Below are 22,882 nucleotides of genomic sequence, written 5' to 3'. Positions count from 1 at the left end.
GAACTGAGACCACTTAAATTGTGACAAAATCTGGTGATCCCTGCATCATCTCTTCCATGCCTAGTCAGGGCAGGAGAAGAAACTGGCGCTTTCCACTCTTCCCCAGGGCACAGGGTCTGTGGGTGAGTCAGAGCTGCCAGTCAGAGAGTCAGTGAGACCTGCAGTGGAACTCCGCATCCCAACTTCCCTATGAGTCTAAGCATTTGGGGTCAGGGCCGAGAATAAACAGTAACTGAAACCCCCAGAAATCACTCTATTTAAAAAGCCTCAGCAAGATGGGGAGGGATATTGGAAAATCATATTGTTGTGCAGCGTGCACGTCCAAATAGGTCGCAGCCCATCCCTCCAGGTGTACAACTGTGAGGCCCCAATAAAATGTGAGAAAAAACTCAACAAGAAAAATGAATACACTGGCTCCCAGATAATGGTGGAGGGGAAAGAATAAGCCTCCTCCTCTCCACAGGCCAGAGTCACAAGGGTGGGACAGCAGCTGGCCAGAGCCCAGATATGGTAGAACAGGTGAGAGAGAAGAGGGGCAGAAGGAAGAGAGGAAAGGGGGGAGACAGAGGTGAAGTCCAACTCCTTATGTGGATAATCATATCAAAAGGTTCTCGGACACTATGGAAAACTATGGAAACACTATGGAAAACTATAATGCTCTAATCAAAACAATTTGACATTTCTTCTTACGTAATTTCTCCACATGTTCAAGAAAATATCTACCATTTACACCCAGATTGGTGGACTCCTGGAGAACAGTATAATAAGCTTTCTTTAAAAAACTATTGGCATAAAGTGTTGTTCTGAAGTGACTGCAATTAATGAGGACTAGTGGCTCCCATTAATGTGGTGCTAGAACTGTGCACAGCAGTAACTTCAGATCACATGAGATATTGACACCAGGACATTGCCCAACCTGAGACACATGGTAAAGAGAACGGAGCTCACTAAAAAGTCCCTTATGTAATACTAGATGAGGTGATTGTCCTAGAAGATGAGTAGAATAGTTACAATATGAAATAAAACCAAGGGGAAAAGCCACCCCAGATAGCTCACAACAGAACCGACCCCATTAGCACAACAGGGGAGGGAATGCCAAGGGATTAAAAAAGTTGATAATTAAAATTTTCCATCAACTACAAGAAAATCTAAGGAACTGACTCAGAAAGAATATCCAGGAAATCAAAGAACACTCAGATAAAGTAATAGAGGTTCTGGAAATGAAAGTCTCAATAAATTAAACTGAAAATTAAGTTGAAAGCATCACCAATAGATGAAACTACTTTGAAGATGGGTACTCAGGCCTTCAAGAGAAATTCTACAAACTCAAAAAGATAAATAAAAGATATTAAGTGGTCATGACCAGAATATTCAATAAATATGGGACAAAATTAAGATACAAAGTCTAAGAATCATTGGCATAGAAAAAGGCATTAAAGTACAAACTAAAGGAATGCACAATGTTTTTAATGAAATAATAAAAGAAAAATTTCTAAACCTTGAGAACAACATGGAAACACAAACACAAAAGGCACATTTAAATATACAAGATGCCAACCTTCCTCTCCAACACACACTATGATGAAAATGTCTTATGTAGAGAGCAAGGATAGAATTATAGCTGTAAGAGAAAAAGCTGGTCACATTTAGAAGTAAGCTAATTAGAGTTCTACTGGATTTTCAGTCCAGACATTATAAGTTAGGAGATCTGGAGTAATATACACAAATCCTAAATGATAACAGAGGCCAACCAAGAATTCTGTATTCAGCAAAGCAAGCCTTCAGAATTTAAGATGAAATAGAAACTTTTCATGGTAAGCAGAGACTAAAAACAACAAATGAACAACAAAGACATGACCACTAAACCAGCACTACAGGCACACTCAATGAAATAGTTCGTGCAGAAGAAGTGAAAATTAACATCAGAGCCAGTGCAGGATGAATTTCATTGGATGAGTAGTCAACTACAGAAGAAGCAAGTCTGAATTAAGAATTAGAAACCAATTAAAATATCAGGAAATAAAAATCATCTCCATAATAACACTGAATGTAAACTTTCCAATCCAAGCACAGACATTGGCAGAATGAATTAAAAAACAGGACCCCACCATGTAAGACCCACTTTACAGGCAAGGACACCCACAGGCTGAAGGTGAAAGGCTGGAAAGAGATTTACCATGCAATTGGAAACCGAAAACAAGCAGCAATCGCTATCTCATCTGGCAAAACAGATTTCAAGACAAACTCAGTCAGAAGAGACAAGGGTCACATCATACTAAATAAGGGAATTATCCAATGAAAAGATATAAAGATTGTAAATATTTATGTCCCAAGCATCTGTGCACTTACATACATAAAATATTCCTGACTCACATAAAGAATCATATGAACCCTGATACAATAACACTGTGTGATTTCAACATACCTCTCTAACCAATAGAGAGGTCATCCAGACATCATAAACTAAGGAAAGACTCTTGAGAAATATATATATTTAATCAAGTATACCTAACAGACATCTCTAGAATATTTCATTCATCAAAAATAGAATTCAATTTTTTCTCAGCTGTACATAGAGACTTTTGAAAATAGACCATATTTTAAAATACAAAGCAAGTTTTAGCAAATATTAAAAAATAGCAATCATTCCTTATATCATATTATAATGGAAAACACAGAAATCAATAAGATGAAACAAGTCATTTTAACATCTGGAGATTAAATATTATGCTTCTGAGTGAGAAATGAGTCAAAGGAGAAATTTAATTAAAAAAGACATTAGAAACATATGAGAAAAAGACATACAACATAAAATCTCTGGGACAATATGGAGGACAGTTTATAGCATTAAGTGCGTGCATCTCAAAAAACCAGAAAGATCCCTAATAATCTAATGTTAGACCTCAAGACACTAGAAAAGGAAGAAAAAAAGTAATTTCAAAATAATTAGAAAATGGAAAATAATTAGAATGAGTGCCAAAATTAATGAAATCAAGAATAAAAAACAATTCAAAGAACCAATACAACAGAGTTAGTTCTGTGAAAGGATCAAGAAGATTGATAAACCCTCCCCAAACCAACCAAGAGAAAGAGAGAGAAGAACTCAATCCACTGACTCACAGACTCAGAAAGAGCTACCAGCACAGACACATCTGAAGTTGAGAGGATCCGTAGAATCTGTCTGGAAAAGTTATGCTCCAACAAACTGGAAAATCTAGAAGATACTGACAAATTTCTAGACAATAGGACCTGCCCAAATCGAGACATGGGGATATCGAAAACCTAAACAGCCAATATCAAACTATGGGATTGAAGCAGAAATTAAAAGCTTTCTAAAAAGGGAAACCCCAAACCAGCTGTGTTCTCAGCCAAATTCTAGCGCTCGATGAAATAAAATCTTATATTCTTCTTCCTCAAATCATTCCATGGAATAGAAAGGGAGGGAAGGAGGGAACCCACCCAAATTTGTTCTGGGAAGCTGATATCCTTCTTATATACAAACCAGACATAGAAAAAGGAAAGAAAACCACAGACCCATTTCTCTCTAAACATAGACACAAAAAATACCTAATGAACTGTTAACAAAATGCATTCAAAACAGATCAAGAAGGTGGGGCACCATGGTCAAGTGGGATTCCCCCGAGAGATGAAGAGTCGATTCAACATACATAAATCAGTAAGTGTAATTCCTCACAGAGCAGAATAAGGACAAGAATTACACCATCACCCCAAAAGCTGAAAAAGCCTTTGATAAAATCCAGCTTAAAAATGCTGGAGAAACTAGAAAACAAAGAGCAGAACCAACCCTGGGGAGTCTGCAGGCTCACAACCGTGGTCTACAGCCCCAAGTGTGTTCCCGGAGAAGGGGCACCACCCTTCACCTGCCTGGATGGAATATTTTTTCTCTGTGACTCAAGGGACCCTTCAGCCCACACTTGAGTTCCCAAATAAATTCTGCTATTGATCAAGCTGGTGCTGAGGAATTCCTCCTTGGAATACTAACAGTCATTTCATGGTGGTTTGTAACACTACATTGTGGAAACTCCTGGGTGACATGTTTGGAGAGTCCCAGCAGAGGGACTAGACAGGAAGGACAGATGGTAGCAGTACAGTCAGAGCCTCCCGTGCCACCAGGGATAACTGCAGACGGTACACAGCAGGCACTCGAGGGCACTGGGATAACTGTGGCCAGTGCAGCACTGACTCAGGGGTAACTCAGCATTTTCCATTATAGAACATGAACTTGCTTATCACCAGGAACAAGTGTACTGCAATGCATAGATCATGGTAGGCCAGTGGGTGCTGGACTCTGCTGTCCCTCAGACATAGCACTGGTCCAGGACAAGGCATGGACTGAAGTTCAGAACTGAGCATGGACTCGGGTGACACTGTGGGATCCAGCAGAGAGCATGACTGTGTCACACCTGGTGACAATTGGAGGCAGAGGGTGCTTCAGAGGAACAATATGTGTCAACACACTGCTGACACAGGGACTCATTCCAATAAAGTAACCATTTTACCAAAAGTACTGAAAGGACACTTCTTAGAAGACCAAATATAAATGGACAACAGATATATATAAAAAATGTTCAGCATCCTTAACAATCACAGAAATGGAAACCAAAACGACATTGAGATTTCATCTCACTCTGCTCAGGAAGACCATCTTCATGAACACAAAAAATAAATGTTGGGGAGAATGTGGGGAAAGGGCACACTCACACTTTGTGGGTGGAACTGAAACTTAGTACAACTGCTCAGGAAAGAACTATGGAGATTCCTCCAAAGACTAGGAATGGAACCCCATGTGACCCAGCAATCCCACTCCTTGGCATTTATCCATCTCTAAAGTCAGAATACTGTGGTGATGCAGCCACATCAACGTATACACCAGCAGAACTCACAAGAACCAAGTTTTGGAACTAGCCCAGGTACCCATTAACAGGAGAACGGATTAAGGAAATGTGGTGTACACACAGAGAGGAGTATTACTAAGTCATAACAAAAGATGAAATTATGGCATTTCCAGGAAATAGATGGAACTGGAGAATGTCATGCTGAGTGAAATAAGCCAACTCAGAAAGTGAAAGGTGAGAAGTTTTGGCTCATATGGAGAACCAAGAAAAAAGTAAAGGTGAGAAGTGTGTGTGGCAGGTGTTCTGGTATCATCAAAATCGAGGGAATATCAGTGGAGAAGACGAAAAACACTGAGGGGTTAGGAGGGACTGGAGGTGAGAAAATGGAGAGTGGAATGGACAAAATCATGCAGTGTGCATTATAAATACAGCACAGTGGGCCCCACCTTAATGCATCTCTATGAAGCATAAGTACATAAATACTAGCAGATAGAGGAGGGAAAAGTGGGGGAGGAACATCACAGCCACTAGGGACGGAAGTGGACAAAATGTCATCCCATGCATGTATGATTGTGTCAAAATGAAGTCAACTATTACGTGTCACCACAGTGCACCACTAAACCATTAGAAAGCTCACCATTTTACTCTGTCATCTGGGTGGTGTCCACACTTCCTCATTCAACCCATGGGATTGGTGGGACGGTGCAACTGGCGAAACGTATTAAGTGTGCACAGTGCTTCAGACACATGTCACCACTCCATAACTACTGAGCACTCAGAGGGTCATGTGATTGTCATAACTCTCTAGAATTACTTGGCAATCCTGTAATGAAACAAAACTCAGGAAAGAGTTTCCCCTTTTATAAAAAGTAGCTCTTTGGTCTTGATGTGCACAGTGTTTGGGCTGTCCAGAGCACATGTACCCCTGCAACTTTGCCTGCTTCAGTTCCTCTCTGCCTTCAGCCTGACGAATACCCATGCCCTAACTGTTGGTCATTCTCCCCAGGATGCACACAGCAGTCTGTGGCCACATAGATCTAGATTCAGTGTCCACAGCTCTAGTTCAACACACAAGTGCTCAGTCTATAGATTCTCCCAGGAATCAGCAGGAAAAGTGGAAAGTGTTTTTTTTTCCTGATCATCAACATCTACATGAAACCCCGTTGCCTTCAATGTGGGGTTTACGTCATTGATCAGCTGGGTTTCCTTGTAGCTGACAGAAGCCCATGAGAACTGAAAAAAATGTAGGTGCATCTTTCAGCATTCCTGGAATCAGTAGGTCGCTATCTATGGGCACCCTGGATGGGCGTGTTGCTTGAATATGTGGAGCTGTTGGTCCCCGAGTCCTCTGGGCACTGAGAGTGCTCGACCAAGGATGACACAGAGCTTCCATGGATCTTTGATGTGGTAGATATGAAGATTCTCTCATCTCAGTCCCTAAATCCTGACACCATGCAACCCACTCCCACATGTTAATCAGAGCAAAGGGAGGACTGGACCCTGGAGTCAGTGACAGTCCACCCCTCTGTCTGCTGACCCTGAAGCAGGTTCTTGTCCTTTAGAGTCAAGGGTCTTCCATCCACAGATCCACAAAGTCCTTCCAGGCCATTATTTTTACACTGTGTCTTTTGATTTCATGTAAGATTTGTATTTTGAAAACTCTTCAAAACACATATAAACAACAACAAAAAAGGCTTTCTTCAGGTCCCACGGATTCCTCAGTGGGTTATTTTGCAGCACTTGCTATGGGGTCCCTTCCATGAACTCATGCTCAGATCCTGATCCTGTGGTTCCCTGAATGAGTCCAAAATTGCTCAATGCCAAGAAATTTTGATCACCAGTCACTATTTTGTTTAATCACCCAGTTAATTTGACAAGAAGAAAAGTTAATGATTCTTTTGACTTTACTTCAAAGTCCAGCCTCCCAGTACCTCCTCCAACATCCAATGGTGGCCACAGCAGGAACCCCTGCACCTCGCACAGAGAGCTCATCACCATGACAGATGGCTACTTGTGGTTTGAAGGGATACGTTTCCCTGTGGTGGGTTATAGCTATGAAGTTTTGAAAGAAGCATGTGCTCAGTTTGTGATAAAGGATGAAGACACAGTATTGGTGACCTACCCCAAATCAGGTAAGGAAACAGGACAGGGACCATCATGGGAAAGGCGGTGGCTGCGTTCCTCTCTTACTCAGCAGATGGATGGCCTGCCCTCTCCATGCCAGGGACCCCTGCTTTGGGGAAGAAGGGGCAGTGCCCCAGGCCACTTGCATCAAGACTAGGACAGAATGACATAAGTGCTCAGCAGTGGTCATCTGAGGTATGAGAGGGAGATAGAGGAGTGAATTGTAAGCAGATTTGGGCATTTGTGTAGTGGCACAGGAGAAGGGGGCGGAAGAGGGTGACCTGTGAAGACCTACTGGTGAAATACCAGCTCATCAGGAATGAAAAGTCGGAATGGAGGTCATGTGGTGGAGGGGTACTGTAGAGCAGGAGGGTCAGTGTGGACAGAGCCTGGGAATCAGAAAGAGCCTGGAAAATTCAAGGGACTGAAAGGACAGGTGTCATGCACCTACAGGAGAGGGGCTGGGGGCAGGAGCACTGTAAACTGGGCGAGGATTGGGACCAATGACCTTTGAAGGGATACGAAGTTGGAAAGTCAAGGGAAGTTGGGACATACTAGAAGGATCTCAGCCAAGAGCCAAGGGCTGGAAGCCCAAAATCCACTGGTAGTTTAGTGCTTAAACAAAACATGGGGAGTTGATACGATGGAGTATGATTCAGCCTTAACCAGGACGACAGGCTGACCCCTTCTACAATATAGGTCAATACTGGGCCTCTTGATAAGTGCAGTCTGATGGGCACAAAAGGACAAATAGTATAGGAATCCATGGGGCAAAGTGTAGTCAAGTTCAGAGAAACAGAGAGCCTCAGGGTGGGTTCCAGGGCCTGAAAGATGGAATTAGTAGGGAAATGTTGTTAAGGAGCAGAGAGTTTCAGTTTTTCAAGACAAAAAGCTTCTGGACTTCGGCTGAGCAACAGCAGGAACATGCTGAACACTGCCCAGCACCACCCCATGGCATGCTTAAAATGGGCAGATGGTAAAGTGCATGTTATGTATTTTATCATAAGTTTTGTTCACAAGCCAGGTTTAAGTGAGCGACTGTCACTTTTCCTTTTATATCTAGGAACCCACTGGTTGGTTGAAATTCTCTGCCTGATTCACTCCCATGGTGATACCAAGTGGATTCGATCTGAGCCCCTCTGGGATCGCTCACCCTGGATAGAGACAGATAATGGTTACAAACTTTTAAATGAGAGAGAAGGCCCGCGGCTCATGTCCTCTCACCTCCCCTTCCATCTCTTCCCCAAGTCTCTATTCACTTCCAAGGCCAAGGTCAGTGCCTAATGTTCAGCCCATGTTTTCCCCTTCCATGTGCCCAGGTTAACCCTGCAGATCTGCTGGGCTGAGTGCTCACTGCGTAGTTTGGTGAGACTGCAATTCCCAGCGGCCACAACCAGACCACACTTGCATGCAAGGATGTGGACCATTCTGCCGATTAGCCTCACCTGAATTCAGGGGTAATATGACTGGCTAAAGTCAGAATCTTAGAAAACCACATTCCATGTGTAACCAGAATTATAACTGCATCTACACTAGAGTGTCCCAGCATACAGCTCTTACAGATGTCTGCCAATTCTCACTCAATCACAGCCTCCTGCTGGGTACAAGGAAGCACCCAAGTCAGTGTTGCCTGTATGTGGGGAGCAGACCTGCATACACTGATGAATGCTCACATCCAGGGGACTGCTAGGAGTCGTGGCTAGCTAGGTAATGACGCCAGCCCTCTTCACGTCACTGTGCTCTGTGATCAGCAGCCTCTCCAGCCTCCCCATGGCTGATGGGTGATCAGTACAGATCATGGATATCCAAGATCTAACAAATTAAGAATTGTAATGCATTCTGCTGATATATGCAAATTAAAATAATAATAATAATATATATTTGGTGACTGAACATTATAACTAATTTATTAAAGGAACCCATCAAGTTTAATAAAGATTAAGGAAGAACTGCCTGGGGAAAGATCAAGATCAAGGTGGGAAATGAGTGACTGAGACTGATTTTTCATTTTCTCATTTTCCCTAATTTAAGGTGATATATATCATGAGAAATCCCAAAGATGTTCTTGTGTCAGGTTATTATCACTGGATTATGACAAAAGTATGTAAGCAACCAGAGTCACTGGAACAGTATTTTCAATGGTTCATGCAAGGAAACGGTGAGTGTTCTTCACATATAGGTCTCTGTCCTCTACTCCACTGATCTTTCTCTTGTTTTGTGGTATACCTATTTTCTTCTTCTTCTGCATATTTTCCACATATGAGAGAAAGCAGACAACCCTTGACTCTGTGAGTCTGACTTGTTTCAATCAGCATGCTGGTCTCCAGTTCCATCCATTTTCCTCAAAATGACATAATTTAGTTCTTTATGACGGAGTAAAATCCATTATGTGTATGAACCTCATTCTCTATATCCATTCATCAGTCAGTGGACACCAAGGCTGGTCCCAGAGCTCAGCTGCTGGGAGTTGAACTGCTATCCACCTGGGGGGCATGTGTTGCTATAGTGTGCTGACTTTGTTTTGATGGATCCAAGGAGCTCTATGATTAGGGCACATGCTGGCTCCATTCCTAGTCTTTTGAGGAAACTTCAGACTGATTTCCATGGTGTTGTACTAATCTCCAATCCCAATAGTGTAAGTGCTCCTTTTCACTAAATCCCTCCCAGTGTTTATTCCTATTTGTGTTCTTGATGATTGCCATTGTAACTGGAGTGAGACAAGATCTCCATGTAGTTTCTATTTGCTTTTCTCTGGTTGTTAAAGATGTTGAAATTTTTTTCATAAAATTGTTGGCCATTGTATTTCTTCTTTTGATAAATGATTGTGATTTTCCATCCATTGATTTGGTTATTTGGTTTTTGTGTTAAGATTTTTGTTCTTATCCCAATCAATAAATGGGCTAAGAAACCGAACAAGCACTTGTCAGAAGAAAATATACAATCAATCAACACATACATGAAAAAATGTTCAACATCTCTAGTAACAGAGAAATGGAAATTAAATCTACTCTAAGATTTCATCTCACTCCAGTCATAATGGCAATTTTCAAAAATACAATCAACAAGAAGTGTGGTAAGGATGTGGTTAGGGGATACGGCACACTCATACATTGCTGGTGTCACTGTAAATTGGTGCAACCACTCTGGAAAGCAGTATGGAGATTCCTTAGAAGACTTGGAATGGAACCACATTTGACCCAGCTATTCCACTCCTTGGTCTTTACCCAAAGAACTTAAAATCAGCAGACAATAGTGACACAGCAACATCAGTATTCATACCAGCTCAATTCACAAAACCTAAACTTGGAAGCAACCTAGATGCCCTTCAATAGATGAATGGATAAAGAAGCTGTGGCACTTATACACAATGGACTATTAGTCAGCATTAAGAGAGAATAAAATTACAGCATTTGCAGGTAAATGGATGGAGGTTTAGAATATCATGCTATGCAAAGTAAGCCAATTCTAAAACGCAAAGTCCAAATGTTCTCTCTGGTAAGTAGACGCTGAACCAAAAGGGGCAAATGTGGTGGTCAAGGGAAGAAGAGAGGAACTTTGGGCAAAACTGGCGAGGAGACATGGGGGCAGGATGATGGTGGGATGAGATGGACATTATTACCCTAAGTCCATATGAGAGTGCAGATATGGTGGGACTCTACATCGTCTAAAACCAGGAAAATGAAAAGTTGGGCTCCGATGGTGTACAATGAATCAAAATGCATTCTGCTGTATGTATAACTCATTAGAAGAAATAAATAATAATAATAAACTTATTTTTGAATTCTTTTTAAGTTCTGGATGTAAATCTTTTCTCAGAAAATTAGCTGGAAAAGGTTTTGCTCCCTTCTGTGAGCCCTCTCTCTGTCTCATCTCCTTTGCTGTGTGGAACCTTTTTTTTTTTTTTTTTAAATTAGTTATACATGACAGTACAATAACTGACATATCATATGTTTAAATCAGATGGGATATGGCTTCTCATTTTTCTGAGTATACAGGTTGCAGAAACACAGTGGTCCTGCATTGGGGAAGCTTTTCAACTTGAGCCTCTCCATTTATCAACTCCTGGTTTTCTTTCCTGAACACTAGGATTCTTATAGAAGTAACACTTGCACCTACAGGTCGGAGGATAGGCACTATGATATCCAGTAGTAGTTACAGTGTTTATGGTCTAATTCCTGTTTTTGATCCACTTGGAGTTGATTTTTCTGCAGGATTTACCTTCATCTTTCAAACCATATATATTCAGTTTTCCAAGCACCATTTATTCAATAGGCTTTGTTTTCTCCAACATTTGCTTTTGGTGCCTTTCTTGAGGATCATTTGACTCCATCTGTGTGGGTCTGTCTCTGAGTCTTCTCTTCTAATCTACTGATCTAAGTGAATGTTTTGATATTAGCACACTTTTTTGTTACTATACCTCTTCAGTATTATTTGAGACTGGATAGAATTTTAAAAATGATAACTTGAGCATTATTATTATTATTATTATTATTATTATTATTATTATGGCACTGGGGTTAAGACCCTTGGCTCTGAAGGTGCTAGTCAAGTGCTCTACAACTGAGCCACATCCCCAGCCCCTTTTCATACTTTATTTAGAGAGAGGGCCTTCCTAAGTTGCTGAGGCTGGCTTTGAACACTCAATCCTCCTGCCTCAGCCTCCTGAGTATATGGGATACAGGTTTGCACCATCACATTCCTCTACCTGGGTATTTGTTGAAACCTTTGTGAATGGAATTGCATTCTTGAATTCTTCCTCAGCAGATTCATTCTCGTGATGAAGAAAAGTGCTTGTTTTTGCATGTTCATTTTGTATGTTGCTATTTTCCTCAATTGATCAGTTCTAGGAGTTTTGGGGGAAAGGTTCTTGGGTGTTCACAGCAGAGCCTCCTATCACCTGCAAACAGTGATCACGCGGCTTCTTTCTTTCCCACTGGTGAGGTTTTGATTCCCTTCTCTGCCAACACCTCTGGCTCGAGTCTCTAGAGCTCTGTTGAAAGGCAGTGGTGAAAGTGGACATCCTTGCCTTGTTCCTGATGTTAGGAGAGATGCTTCTAGATTTTCCACGATTAGCATGATGTTGGCTTGGGGATTGTTACACACAGCCCTCATGATGCTCAGCCAAGTTCCTCTGTCAAGGCAAATTCTATTGATGGGTGAACATTGATGGATTTCCCTATGTCACCCAGTCTTACATCCTTGGTTTGAAATCAACATCTCGTGACATATAGTCTTAAAGTGTGAACACAACATGTCCTGAGTATAATCTTAATGCTGAATAGGATTTGCTAATATTTTAATAAGCTGTTCTGTATCTGTGTTCAGCAGAAATATTGGTCTATTGTTTTCTTACTTGATCTGTGTTTCCCAGTTGGGTATCAGAATACGACTAGTTTCATAGAATGAATTCAGGAAAGATCCCCCTCTCTATTTCATTATCTAGTTTGAGTAGCATTCATCAATGATACATGAATCAAGCTGTCAGTGTGTGTAGAGTAACACGGATGGTACAGCCCTGTTTTGGCAGTGTGTAACCTGCACCCCTGTGCCTGCCCCACAGTGCTCTATGGATCATGGTTCGAGCACATTCGTGGCTGGATGTCCATGAGACACAGGGAAAACGTCCTGCTGCTGAGTTATGAAGAGCTGCAGAAGGTGAGCCCCCTCTCATAGTTGGCACCTACAGCACCCCAACATCCTCACTCTCCCCAAAGTCCCTGGTTCTATGTGTCTCCCCTTCATGTTCCCTGTCAAAGCATAGGCTGTGGAGGTCACTGAGAGGAGATGAGACTTTGACCTCCACTTCTGTGCTTCTGTGAGACCCTCCCCAAGCCCAAGCTCTTCCTTCATATCTTCCAAACTACTGCATCCTGAAATATCTGAGACGCCCTCCCACAAACTCTTGGTCCTCCTGCCTCAGCCTCCCGAGTATCTGGGAAACAGGCAGGCAGCATCAGACTCCTTGACCAGAGTGCCACGACTTATGCCACCCACTAGGGCTGCCAGGGTCTCTGCCTGCAGGGCTCCTCTGTTCCCAGAAACCTAGCCATCAGAAGGGGTGGGGCAGAAAGCACTAATCCCAGAGTTAGGTCCACCTTTCTGGCTTCCCCCTTGACTGACAAAGGGACATGAATGTGAGGTGCCACTTTAGGTGACTATTGCGAGGGGTCAGGGGCTGGAGTAACAGGCAGAGCCTGTGGATGACCTCAGCCCTGGTGGGTGAGGGCAGGGTACAGCTGGGAATAGCAATGACTTCCCGTGATCTGAGGCACAGGGTGGGACTGTGGAGAAGAGTAAGTATATATTTTAAAATAGAAAATGGAGAGGATTTTGAATATTCCCAACTAAATAAATACTGTCATCTGACTTTGCAGATGTGAAACTTACACTGATTGGATTGTCACACATTGAGCAGGTACTTAGCCTAATGCTATTTTTTTCTGCTGGTGCAGAAAAAACTGTCCATGAACTGCACAGAGATGCACAGTGCTCTGAGGGAGGCTCACAGGTCCATATGGAATAGAAAGCTTTAAAATATTTAGAAGCTTTTTCATAAGTGGTCAAAACGAACAAAAAGTAAAGGAGTGAGCAGACCTTAGAAAACACTTCTCATGTGGGTGTGTCTTGGGGACAGAGAAGGTGCCACAGGCACATGCATCTGTTTCCCCTGGAGAAGGGACACTGGTCACCCTCCTGCAGCTGCTTCCTGTTCTGCTGTGTCCTCAGCATGAGGTTGGTCCTCAGGGAGGAGCCTTGGTGCCACCTTCAGCCACCTCAGCAGCAAGCTGCACACTCCCTGTGATTCTCCTCTCCAACCAACAACATGTTCTTACATCATTGCCACCGTGGGGTCTTCTTGTCACTCAGTGACTGGGGCTCCCTAAAACATCACTATAATAAAGGACTTTGGTGCGGACAGGAGGTCTAGGTCTCCAAGGAAATCCTCTCTTCTCATAATGACCTGTTCCCTTGCTGTGATCTCCCAGGGAAACCCATCGATAACCATGGGGTCAAGTTAAGGAGATATTATAAAGCCCTGTGTGTTATTAAGTGCCAGTCAAGGGACGCAGGGTCACTTTGGGTGAGGATTAGCCTTTGGGGACTTTGTCTCCCTGCCTTATCTTGAAATCTCAGGCATCTCCTTAGAAACCCCAGCCCCTGCCTTTGGGGTGTCCTGACTCAGCCTCCTGGGAAGCCCCTGTGATCTTCAGGTCACCACATACCTCACGCCCTCTGCTGGCCCTGTCTGTGTCTCCCTCCTCTGGCGTCCCCAGCAGGCTTCTCCCATCCTGATGTCATTCCCCTCCTCTTCCTCCCCACAGCCCTCCTAACACCCCTTCCCATCCTCCAGGTCCTGCTCTGCTGCCCGTTCATAGCTTCCCTCTTCATGTTCACATGTAGGACCCAAGAAGCACCATAGAGAGGATCTGTCAGTTCCTGGGAAAGAAGTTGACTCCAGAAGAACTGGACTCAGTCCTCAAGAACAGCTCCTTCCAAGTCATGAAACAAAACAAGATGTCCAACTTTGAAATGTTGCCTGTGGATTTATTTACTGGGCCTTTTCAAATTACAAGAAAAGGTAAATGCCCTGGTTTCAGAATGGGTTAGACTATGTGGGCATCTTGTGTTTGCCCCTGGCACTAAGAATGCAGATGTTGGGACATTTCAACTTGAATCCTTCATGGCCCAGAGCCTCTCGTTTCCTTCAGGAAAGCTGTGTTCATGGGACTGGGATGGGCTGCAGGTACCTGGAGAAGGTTGACTCAGTCTTGGGGAGAAGGGGGTTCTGGAGATGGTGGTGTCTGGGCCACTCCAGTGGTGACTACCACAGAGCACTGCCCTAAAGAGAGAGAGATACACAAAGAAAGATTCGATTGGAGAGAGTAGAGAGGAGGGCATTAGCTATAAGACATTGTAAGGCCTCCTTCCTGTGAGGAAAATGAATCATGTCCCCACCCTTGGATTCAGGCTTATTGAAAATGTCTGTTCCAAGTAGTGGCAGGTCCTGTTTTGCAAAGTTCCTTCAGTTCACATGGATCTGAAATGGAGACCCAAGGAATCAATATACTAAATGCTTCAAGGGATATTCAGGACGTCAGGATTCCTGCCACCCGGTGAGCCTGGAGCACAGAGCCATAAAACAGAGATGGGGAAGGGACTTGAGGAGGAACCCAGGCCTAGCAGAAGAAATCAGTAAAGATTATTCTACTAATGAAGATGACTATGAAAATAGGAGTCGTGTGTTGTATTAGGACAACCATAACATATGACATATGCTGCTACTTTATATTCATCTGAGTGTGTTGTTTACAAGCATATCTTACATTAGGTTATCTATTATTATTGTTTTAGTAATTAATTAGATTGGTCTGCTATGTGAAAATTACTTTATATGACAAATAATGTTGTAATCACATAAGTAAAGGGTAAGAATCATGTCCATATCTTTAGCATCCATTCCACCAACACTACTTCGACACTGGGTAAACCCTCCAGGGAGTTTTTAAAATACTTGACTGTGAAACAGGGTATTATGCTAGTCTATTCCTCATTCTTTATCAGTACTTTCAAAAAATATTTATTGAGCATATACGGTGTAATTCCTTTTTGCAGTAAATTCTTAGGCAATTTGTGAAAATGATTTCAAACCCTAATACGTTAGAAATGCATACCTTATGCGCATTCAAAAAGGAAGTACACAGAACATCTCATGTTTGATCATTGCTATGAAGGAGGATGGAGATGTAGGGTTCTGAGCTGAGAGCCCCACTGAGTCACTGCAATGGAGTAAATATTTGAGTGAGGCCAATGCACAGAGCTCAAGGTGTCTGCTAGGTCAGCACTCTGGGGTAAGGAGCAGGAAAGGTAAACACCCTGAGGAGGGGGCAGCCTGGCCTGTCTGAAGCTGAATCAGAAGACTGTGTCATGGAGCTTAGAGGAAATGGGCAGTCCCAAGGATGGAGTCCCAACCAACAAGGACCCTACACCTAGAGCCTCAAAGCACCAGGGAACTTGGCTGAAAGAGACTGGACATCCTGGGAGACTCTGAGCCACAAGGGACTGGAGCCACTGGATTTGGCAAGGGGTCAACATGGGTTCCTTGTGCAGAAGAACTGATCACAGGGATTGGCCAAAGCAGAGAGACTAGGTGTGACCTGCTCTCATCACCCAGGTCAGAAATTTTGTTAGCTTGGGTCAAAGTGCTCAAAAAACAAGTGGTCAGACTTAGTTATAGACCAGATGTTCTGATTTATAGACAGGATTGTTGCTTGTGGATTCTGTGCAGGAAGGTTTGGGAGAGCAGGGCAGTCAGGACACACTTTCCAGACAGGTAGAAGGGGAAATGCACATGGTGTCCAGGTAGGAGAAGGCCTCACCAATGACCCAGGGGTCACTCTGCTGTCTACACAGAGCAGGGAGGAGGTAGCTCTCTTTAGACCTCTCCCTAGATCTGATCTGTGTCTACTTCATGTTTTCCAGGCATCTGTGGGGACTGGAAGAATCACTTCACAGTGGCCCAAGCTGAGGCCTTTGATAAAGTTTACCAGGAGAAGATGTTGGGTTTCCCCAAAGGGCTGTTCCCATGGGAGTAACCTCTGACAGATCCAGGACCTTCCATGGACACTGTGATGGTTTTCCTGTCCTGGGACAGGCTCAGGACTGAGGTGTTCTTCACATAAAAACCACTTCTTAAGGAAAAGGGGGCGGGGAGGATATGATACCATAAAGAACAAAGGAAATATAAAATAATCGAGAAGCAAAAGGAATTCTAGTTGGTTAGAGGAGGAGAATGGAGGGGGAGGGGCATGTGGGAAGGGGAATCAGAAATGGAAATGAACTTCCACTCATGGGTGGGTTTCTCTGCATTAACCCAACTCCCATGTGTACCTACAAAGCTTTGACAGAATTTAAAACTTGTTTCTTCATTCTGGATCCTGTATTTTGCTTCTCTCATCACTTGCTTGTAAAAATGACTGGAATTTCCCTATTCACTTTGTCACATCCTGGCATTTAAAAAATCATGTATAATGTTAAACAGACAGAAGTCTACCAATGTAAGATGAATATCACCTAGAATTGTATCTCATTCTTAAAACAAGAAATATAATGAAGCAGCTCCTAGGGTTCCTTTTCTTTATGTGCATCTCCAGATTGTGTTATGATGAGGATCTGGAGGAGTGTAATTTCCAGAGTAGTTTATTCTCCTTCCTGGTGGTGTTTCCATCATAAATAACAATTTCTCTGTTTGGGACTTATAAATCTTACATCAGTGGTGAAAGGAAGGATATATTCTGAGCTCTCATTTCTACTCAGCATTTAACCCATGGTTTTATCTGAGCTGAGGTGTAATGAGTGGTTAGGAATTGACTGAGACTTGGGACACAGTTTCCTGTTCTCCTATAAGTGACGCTGGGTTTCCCCCTGACCAATTTCCCCATATTTGAAGCACTATTTGGCAAGCGTGACACAAACAAAGGTACGAGTTTTCTAGGATACATTTAGAACTGAACTGGATTGTTCACTCATTGGCCCCTAGTAGGTGTTATGAAATTTTTCTCCATAATCTTGTAATGAAGGTAAAGTCCAAATAAACTCTACCTCTGATTGCTTTTAGTTCACTGTGCAATTCACTAAATTTGGAGGTCATGCATCGGAGCTATGTAGTATTAGTCTCCTGCATCTTACTCCTCAGTCTATACGCAAATGAATTGAAATCTACATAAGATAGTGACAAACCACATCAATGTTCAAGCTCACCATGACAGAGACCCCAGGATTTTCTATCAAACCAAATGCAATCTAAGCACAATAAGTGTATTTTATTTATGGTTTTCCACGATTAATTTGTAAATCCCACCTCCCACCATTGAACACAAAGTCCTTGGTAAGGGTTATCCCACAGCCCACCAACAAGGCTTTTCACACTGTTATCAGTGCAGCAGAGCTGGGCAACTGGACATCCCGGGCATCATTTCCAGCAAGGCCTAAACTTGGCTCTCAAGTCTTCAGAATCAGAAGTTCTAATGGGAAGAAACTAACTGGTAAAAACACACGGTTATGAAGGTTAGCCACAGAAAAGTCTTTGGATATCATTCTCCCCTACTCTCTGGCAGACGTGAACATCAGACATTACTTATGAGGATCACAGAGCAGGTCACGGGCACTAGGCTCAGGGGCAGCAACAGTCATTCTTCTTCACAGCTCCACAGCTGCCCTGTTTGGGCCTGAATGCTCTCTCCACATAGAGTCCCTAGTTCCTCACACCAAATCTCTCAGGAAGTCCTGGCCTGTGAATCCATCCAATGGTGGTTGGCCATATGCCCATTTTCAGGGAGTGTCTTGTCTGACTGGAGGCAGATTGTTAAAGCCAAGTCCCACCATCCTAGAGTATGCAGTGCCGATGAGGAGAAAGATAATAACTTCACATTCACAGAAATGAATGTCAACCTAGGTCAGGATCAAATGTAGAGTGTGGAGTCAGGCAGAGACACCCACTGTGGAATATCACGTCATGGTGAGGGGAGAGATGGAGTTGTCATAGTCCCCATTTTAGATAGTGATAAAAAGGGCCCTTCTGAGCCAGCGACAGGGCTTTGCTAAGACATGAGGAATAGAGAGGGAGAGAGAACCATCTGCCATCTTTCAGGAACACTTGTGACACACAGAGCCAACATGTAAGTGACCTGAAATGGAGACACATTTGGGATATTTGTGGAATGGCAGGAAGGCCACCTGGGTTGTATGAGGGTGGCTTCTCCTCAGCTCTGGAGGTAATTTGAGAGGGAAGCCCACTCAAAAATTCAAATACATGGAGTTTCAGGAATTCTTTTGTGTTATTTGTTCAGATGTTCAACCCTCAAAGTCAACAAGTAGTTAGCCAGAGGGTGGTGCTGCAGTCTGGCTGGGCCAAATACCCGGGAGGTGACAAGCAACTTGAAGGTTGAAGCAGGAAGTGCTTTATTGCAGGGAAACTCAGTGGGAACTGAGCGGGCACTCACGGTAGAGAGAGCCGTTTTATTACGAGACAGTAGAGGTATATATACCTAACTGATTTCACACAGCTTGATTCAATTAGTATCATCTAGATACAGCAAAAAGGCAATAAGGAATCTCCACCATCTTAATGGCTCGGTGGCTTTGCCTCACAAGTCACTCCTCCTGGAAAACTGCCAGGCACCATCTTAAGTTGGTTGTGGCCCTCAACATCTCCTCCCTTTTGTTTAATTAAACAACAAGTATGTGGTTTAGGGACTGTGCCTGTTTTAGGTTGTCCAATACTACATATGGTCTTCACCCATCATTGGATGATCTGACCTCAAATCATCAGCCTCCTGGCTTAGGTTGGTACCATTGTAATTGGATCTCACCCATCTTTGACTGCAGTTCAACATATATAGCCATACTTGTGGATAACGACCATAGTGGTTTTTACACAAGCACCATAAATAACTTGCTACAAGCAGAAGGAGGAGGATACAAAATGCCATGATACCAAGCCATAGACAGCTCCTTTGGAAAAATTTTACCACCAATGACACTGTCAGCAAAGATACCCTGGTACTATTACAATTATCCATAGATTAGTTCATAATGCATATAAGTGATACAGTCCAGGTACGTTCTGTAAGCAGCTTCTTGTGCTACTTGTTGAGTACTTATTGATGCAGCAGTTTGTACAGTTTGTTGTGATAGCTATCGCAGAAGCTGTAGTAGCAGCAGCAGAAACAGCAACAGCTGTGATGATGGTAGCTGTAATTCTGAAGGACTGGAAACTCTTCTATTTTTGTCTTCACTGGCACTGGGATGAAGGCAGGAATTCTGGCAAAGATGGCTAAAGAGAACCATGTAGCATTCCAGCAGGTACTGAGAAAACAATCCTCTGAACAATCTAGTACATTATTCTGAAGAGAATTATGAGATATAATGAAAAGGAAAGGTGAAAGTAAACAAACAGATCTGTTAATCTTCATATTTTAAAACAATCCTTGTAAATTTCTGAAATTAGGTAGACTATTTCATAGACATCAACATTTTGAACACCTAGAAAAATTTGTAAGCTTAATTTTAAAGATATCTTTACTTTCAACTGTTTACTCAATTTAAATTAAACTGTTTAAATCACGTGAATAAAAGATATTTGGATCCATTTTTTAAATTTTCATGAGCGCTCCTCATAAATGACATATGGACATATGCACATACAGACATACAATACATAACACAAGTGTGCACACATAACAAACAACACATAACACAAATGTGCACACATACCACAATAGTAGAGGCTTTGTAGCTTTTCACAGTTGAAATCTCCATTGTAATGTTTAAAAACTCCACAGTTGATCAAAAAATAAAACTGATCAGAAAAACATTAACCTAAGTCTGTATGAGCTCAAAAAATGAAATTGAAAAAAGCATCCTTTCTACCAGCTGGGTTTGACTCTTCTTTTGATATCTCGTCCTTCTTCCTGTAACTTGCATATGGGTTTGAAGGTATTCTCACAAGTAAGCCTCAAGGTTTTTTACGATTGAAATAGGCCTTAATGGTGCTCATTATTCATAGCCTCCAGATGTGGGAGAACCATAGTTGCAGATGTAAGGATAGCTAAACTGGAGTTCTGGATATCAGCTGTTATGGATTTGAGCCAAATCATCTTCTTTTTGGTCTGTAGAAATCGCTTTGGTTAGTCTCTGTGAAATCCAAATCAGCTGCTGTTCTCCCTGTGGAAACACACAAACAGACCCCCAACTCCAGACAATCACTGGGTCAGAACCTTTCCATTGTCCAGTTAGAATATCCTTCCCAAGTACATTTTTTTTGGACACATGTGCCTTTCTGTAGCACTAAGCCCTAATGAATCCAAATTTAAAAAGTTTAGAGTAAAAAGGGTTATGTTAAGTTTATTTTTGGGGGATTTATATCCCTTCCCAATTCCTTCTTTTTGTTTTAGTAAGTACATTTTAATAGTTCGATGGGCTCTTTCAACTATGCCTTGTCCTTGTGGATTATACAGGATACCTGTTATATGAGTAATGCCAAATGATGAGCAAAATTGCTTGAAAGAAGTAGAAGTATAGCCAGGGCCATTATCTGTTTTTAACTGTTTTGGAATGCCCACAGTGGCAAAATTTTGTAAGCAATGAGATATAATATCTTTAGTTTTTTTTCTCCTTTATGAAGGGAGCCCATCAAGTATCTGGAAGAAGTGTCAACTGTAACATACAAATATTTTAATTTTCCAAATTCTGTCGAATGTGTGACGTCCATTTGCCATATATGATTAGGTATCAGTCCTCTAGGATTGATTCCAAGATTAATTTGTGGTAAAAAGGTCACACAATTTTGACATTGCTTTATTATATGTCTAGCTTGTTCCTTAGTTATTTTAAAATGATTTTGTATGTATTAGCATTAACGTGGAAGGATTTGTGAAAATTTGTAGTTTCTTTTAGTATTGAAAAAATGTGTATGTCATATGTAGTTTTATCTGCTAAATCATTGCCCAAACTAAGGGCCCCAGGCAATCCTGTATGTACCCTGATATGTCCTATGAAGAATGGATCTTTTTTGTTCCAGATTAGACTTTGTATAGTGGAAAACAAAGAGTAAACAGTAGAGGAAGGGGAAATCCTACCAGCATCTTCAAGGGATATTATAGCATTAACTATATATTGACTGTCAGAAAATAAATTAAATACAGAATCTTTAAACATCACAAAAGCTTGTAATATTCATTAAGCTCTACTTTTTGAACTGATTATTCGGGTACTAAAAATGTAAAAGCTTGATTTAAGGGTAACTACTGCTGCTGTATCATTATTTGACCCATCTGTAAATATTATTGGAGCATTCATGATAGGTGTTTTTCTTGTCATTTTTGGAAAAACTACAGGATGTGAGGATCAAAAAGACAACAAAGGATTGGATGGTAGGTGATTATCAAATGAACAAGTAGATTTGCACATGATTATTGCCCAAGTATTTAACTCATTAATCTGACCATAGTATATGGAGTAATAATTTTATTAGGAGAAATTCCAAACACTCTCTTTGCTGCTTTTATTTCTTTGAGTATTAATTGTCCTACAGCCTCAGGATACCTAGTAAGAATAGTGTTAGAAGAATAAGATAAAAGTATCCATAATAATGGACCTTCTTGCCAAAATACTCCCATAGGAATATTTTTAGTTGGTAATACAATAAATAGCAGAGGCAAACTTATATCAATTCTGTCCAGATGCATATTTTCCATATATGTTTCAATGAGTTTTAATTTCTTTCTTGCTTCAGGTGTTAACATGCAGGGTGAATTTTGATCTGATGGACCTTTCAGAATATCAAATAAAGGTCCCAACTCTCCTGTTGGTATACCTAGATAAGGTCTTATTCAATTTATGTTTCCTAACAATTTTTGAAAGTCGTTAAGTGTTCTAAGTTGATCTACTCGTATTTGAATTTTTGGTGGGCAGATCATGGTCGACGATAATAGAATTCCTAAATAATTAATTGGAAAATTTAACTGCACTTTATTTATCTCTAGGTTATAATTTTTTAATAAGTTTGTAAGGGTGGCATAACATTCTAACAATGTATTTTTATCTTTGTGTGCTAAGAATACATCGTCCATATAATAAAATACTTGTAGTTCAGGATTTTGATTTCTAAGTGGCTGGATTGCTTTGTTAAAATAAATTTGACACATAGTAGGGCTGTTAGCCATCCCTCGAGGGAGTACTTTCCATTCATATCTCTGATCAGGACCTTCATGATTCAGCGCAGGGACAGTAAATGCAAAACGTGGACCATCCTCAGCATGAATTGGAATGGAAAAAAAACCAGTCTTTAATATCTATAACTAAAATATACCAGGCTTTTGGCAAAGCAGACAATTGAGAAATCC

General features: G+C 41.7%; 1 protein-coding gene across 1 annotated transcript; it reads left to right on the top strand.

The window, feature by feature from the left end:
* The first annotated feature begins 6,785 nt into the window (after positions 1–6,785).
* On the top strand, positions 6,786–17,594 carry LOC101963557 (sulfotransferase 2A1). Its single transcript, XM_005336600.4, has 6 exons — positions 6,786–6,988; positions 8,044–8,252; positions 9,012–9,138; positions 12,541–12,635; positions 14,382–14,559; positions 16,461–17,594. Exons 1-6 carry the CDS (start codon positions 6,853–6,855, stop codon positions 16,571–16,573), a joined length of 858 nt encoding a protein of 285 aa, XP_005336657.2. The 5' UTR covers positions 6,786–6,852; the 3' UTR covers positions 16,574–17,594.
* Positions 17,595–22,882: the final 5,288 nt, after the last annotated feature.

The sequence above is a fragment of the Ictidomys tridecemlineatus genome, chromosome 15, assembly GCF_052094955.1.
Source record: "Ictidomys tridecemlineatus isolate mIctTri1 chromosome 15, mIctTri1.hap1, whole genome shotgun sequence".
Lineage (NCBI taxonomy): Eukaryota > Metazoa > Chordata > Mammalia > Rodentia > Sciuridae > Ictidomys > Ictidomys tridecemlineatus.
This window is presented reverse-complemented; position numbering and strand designations above follow the sequence as displayed.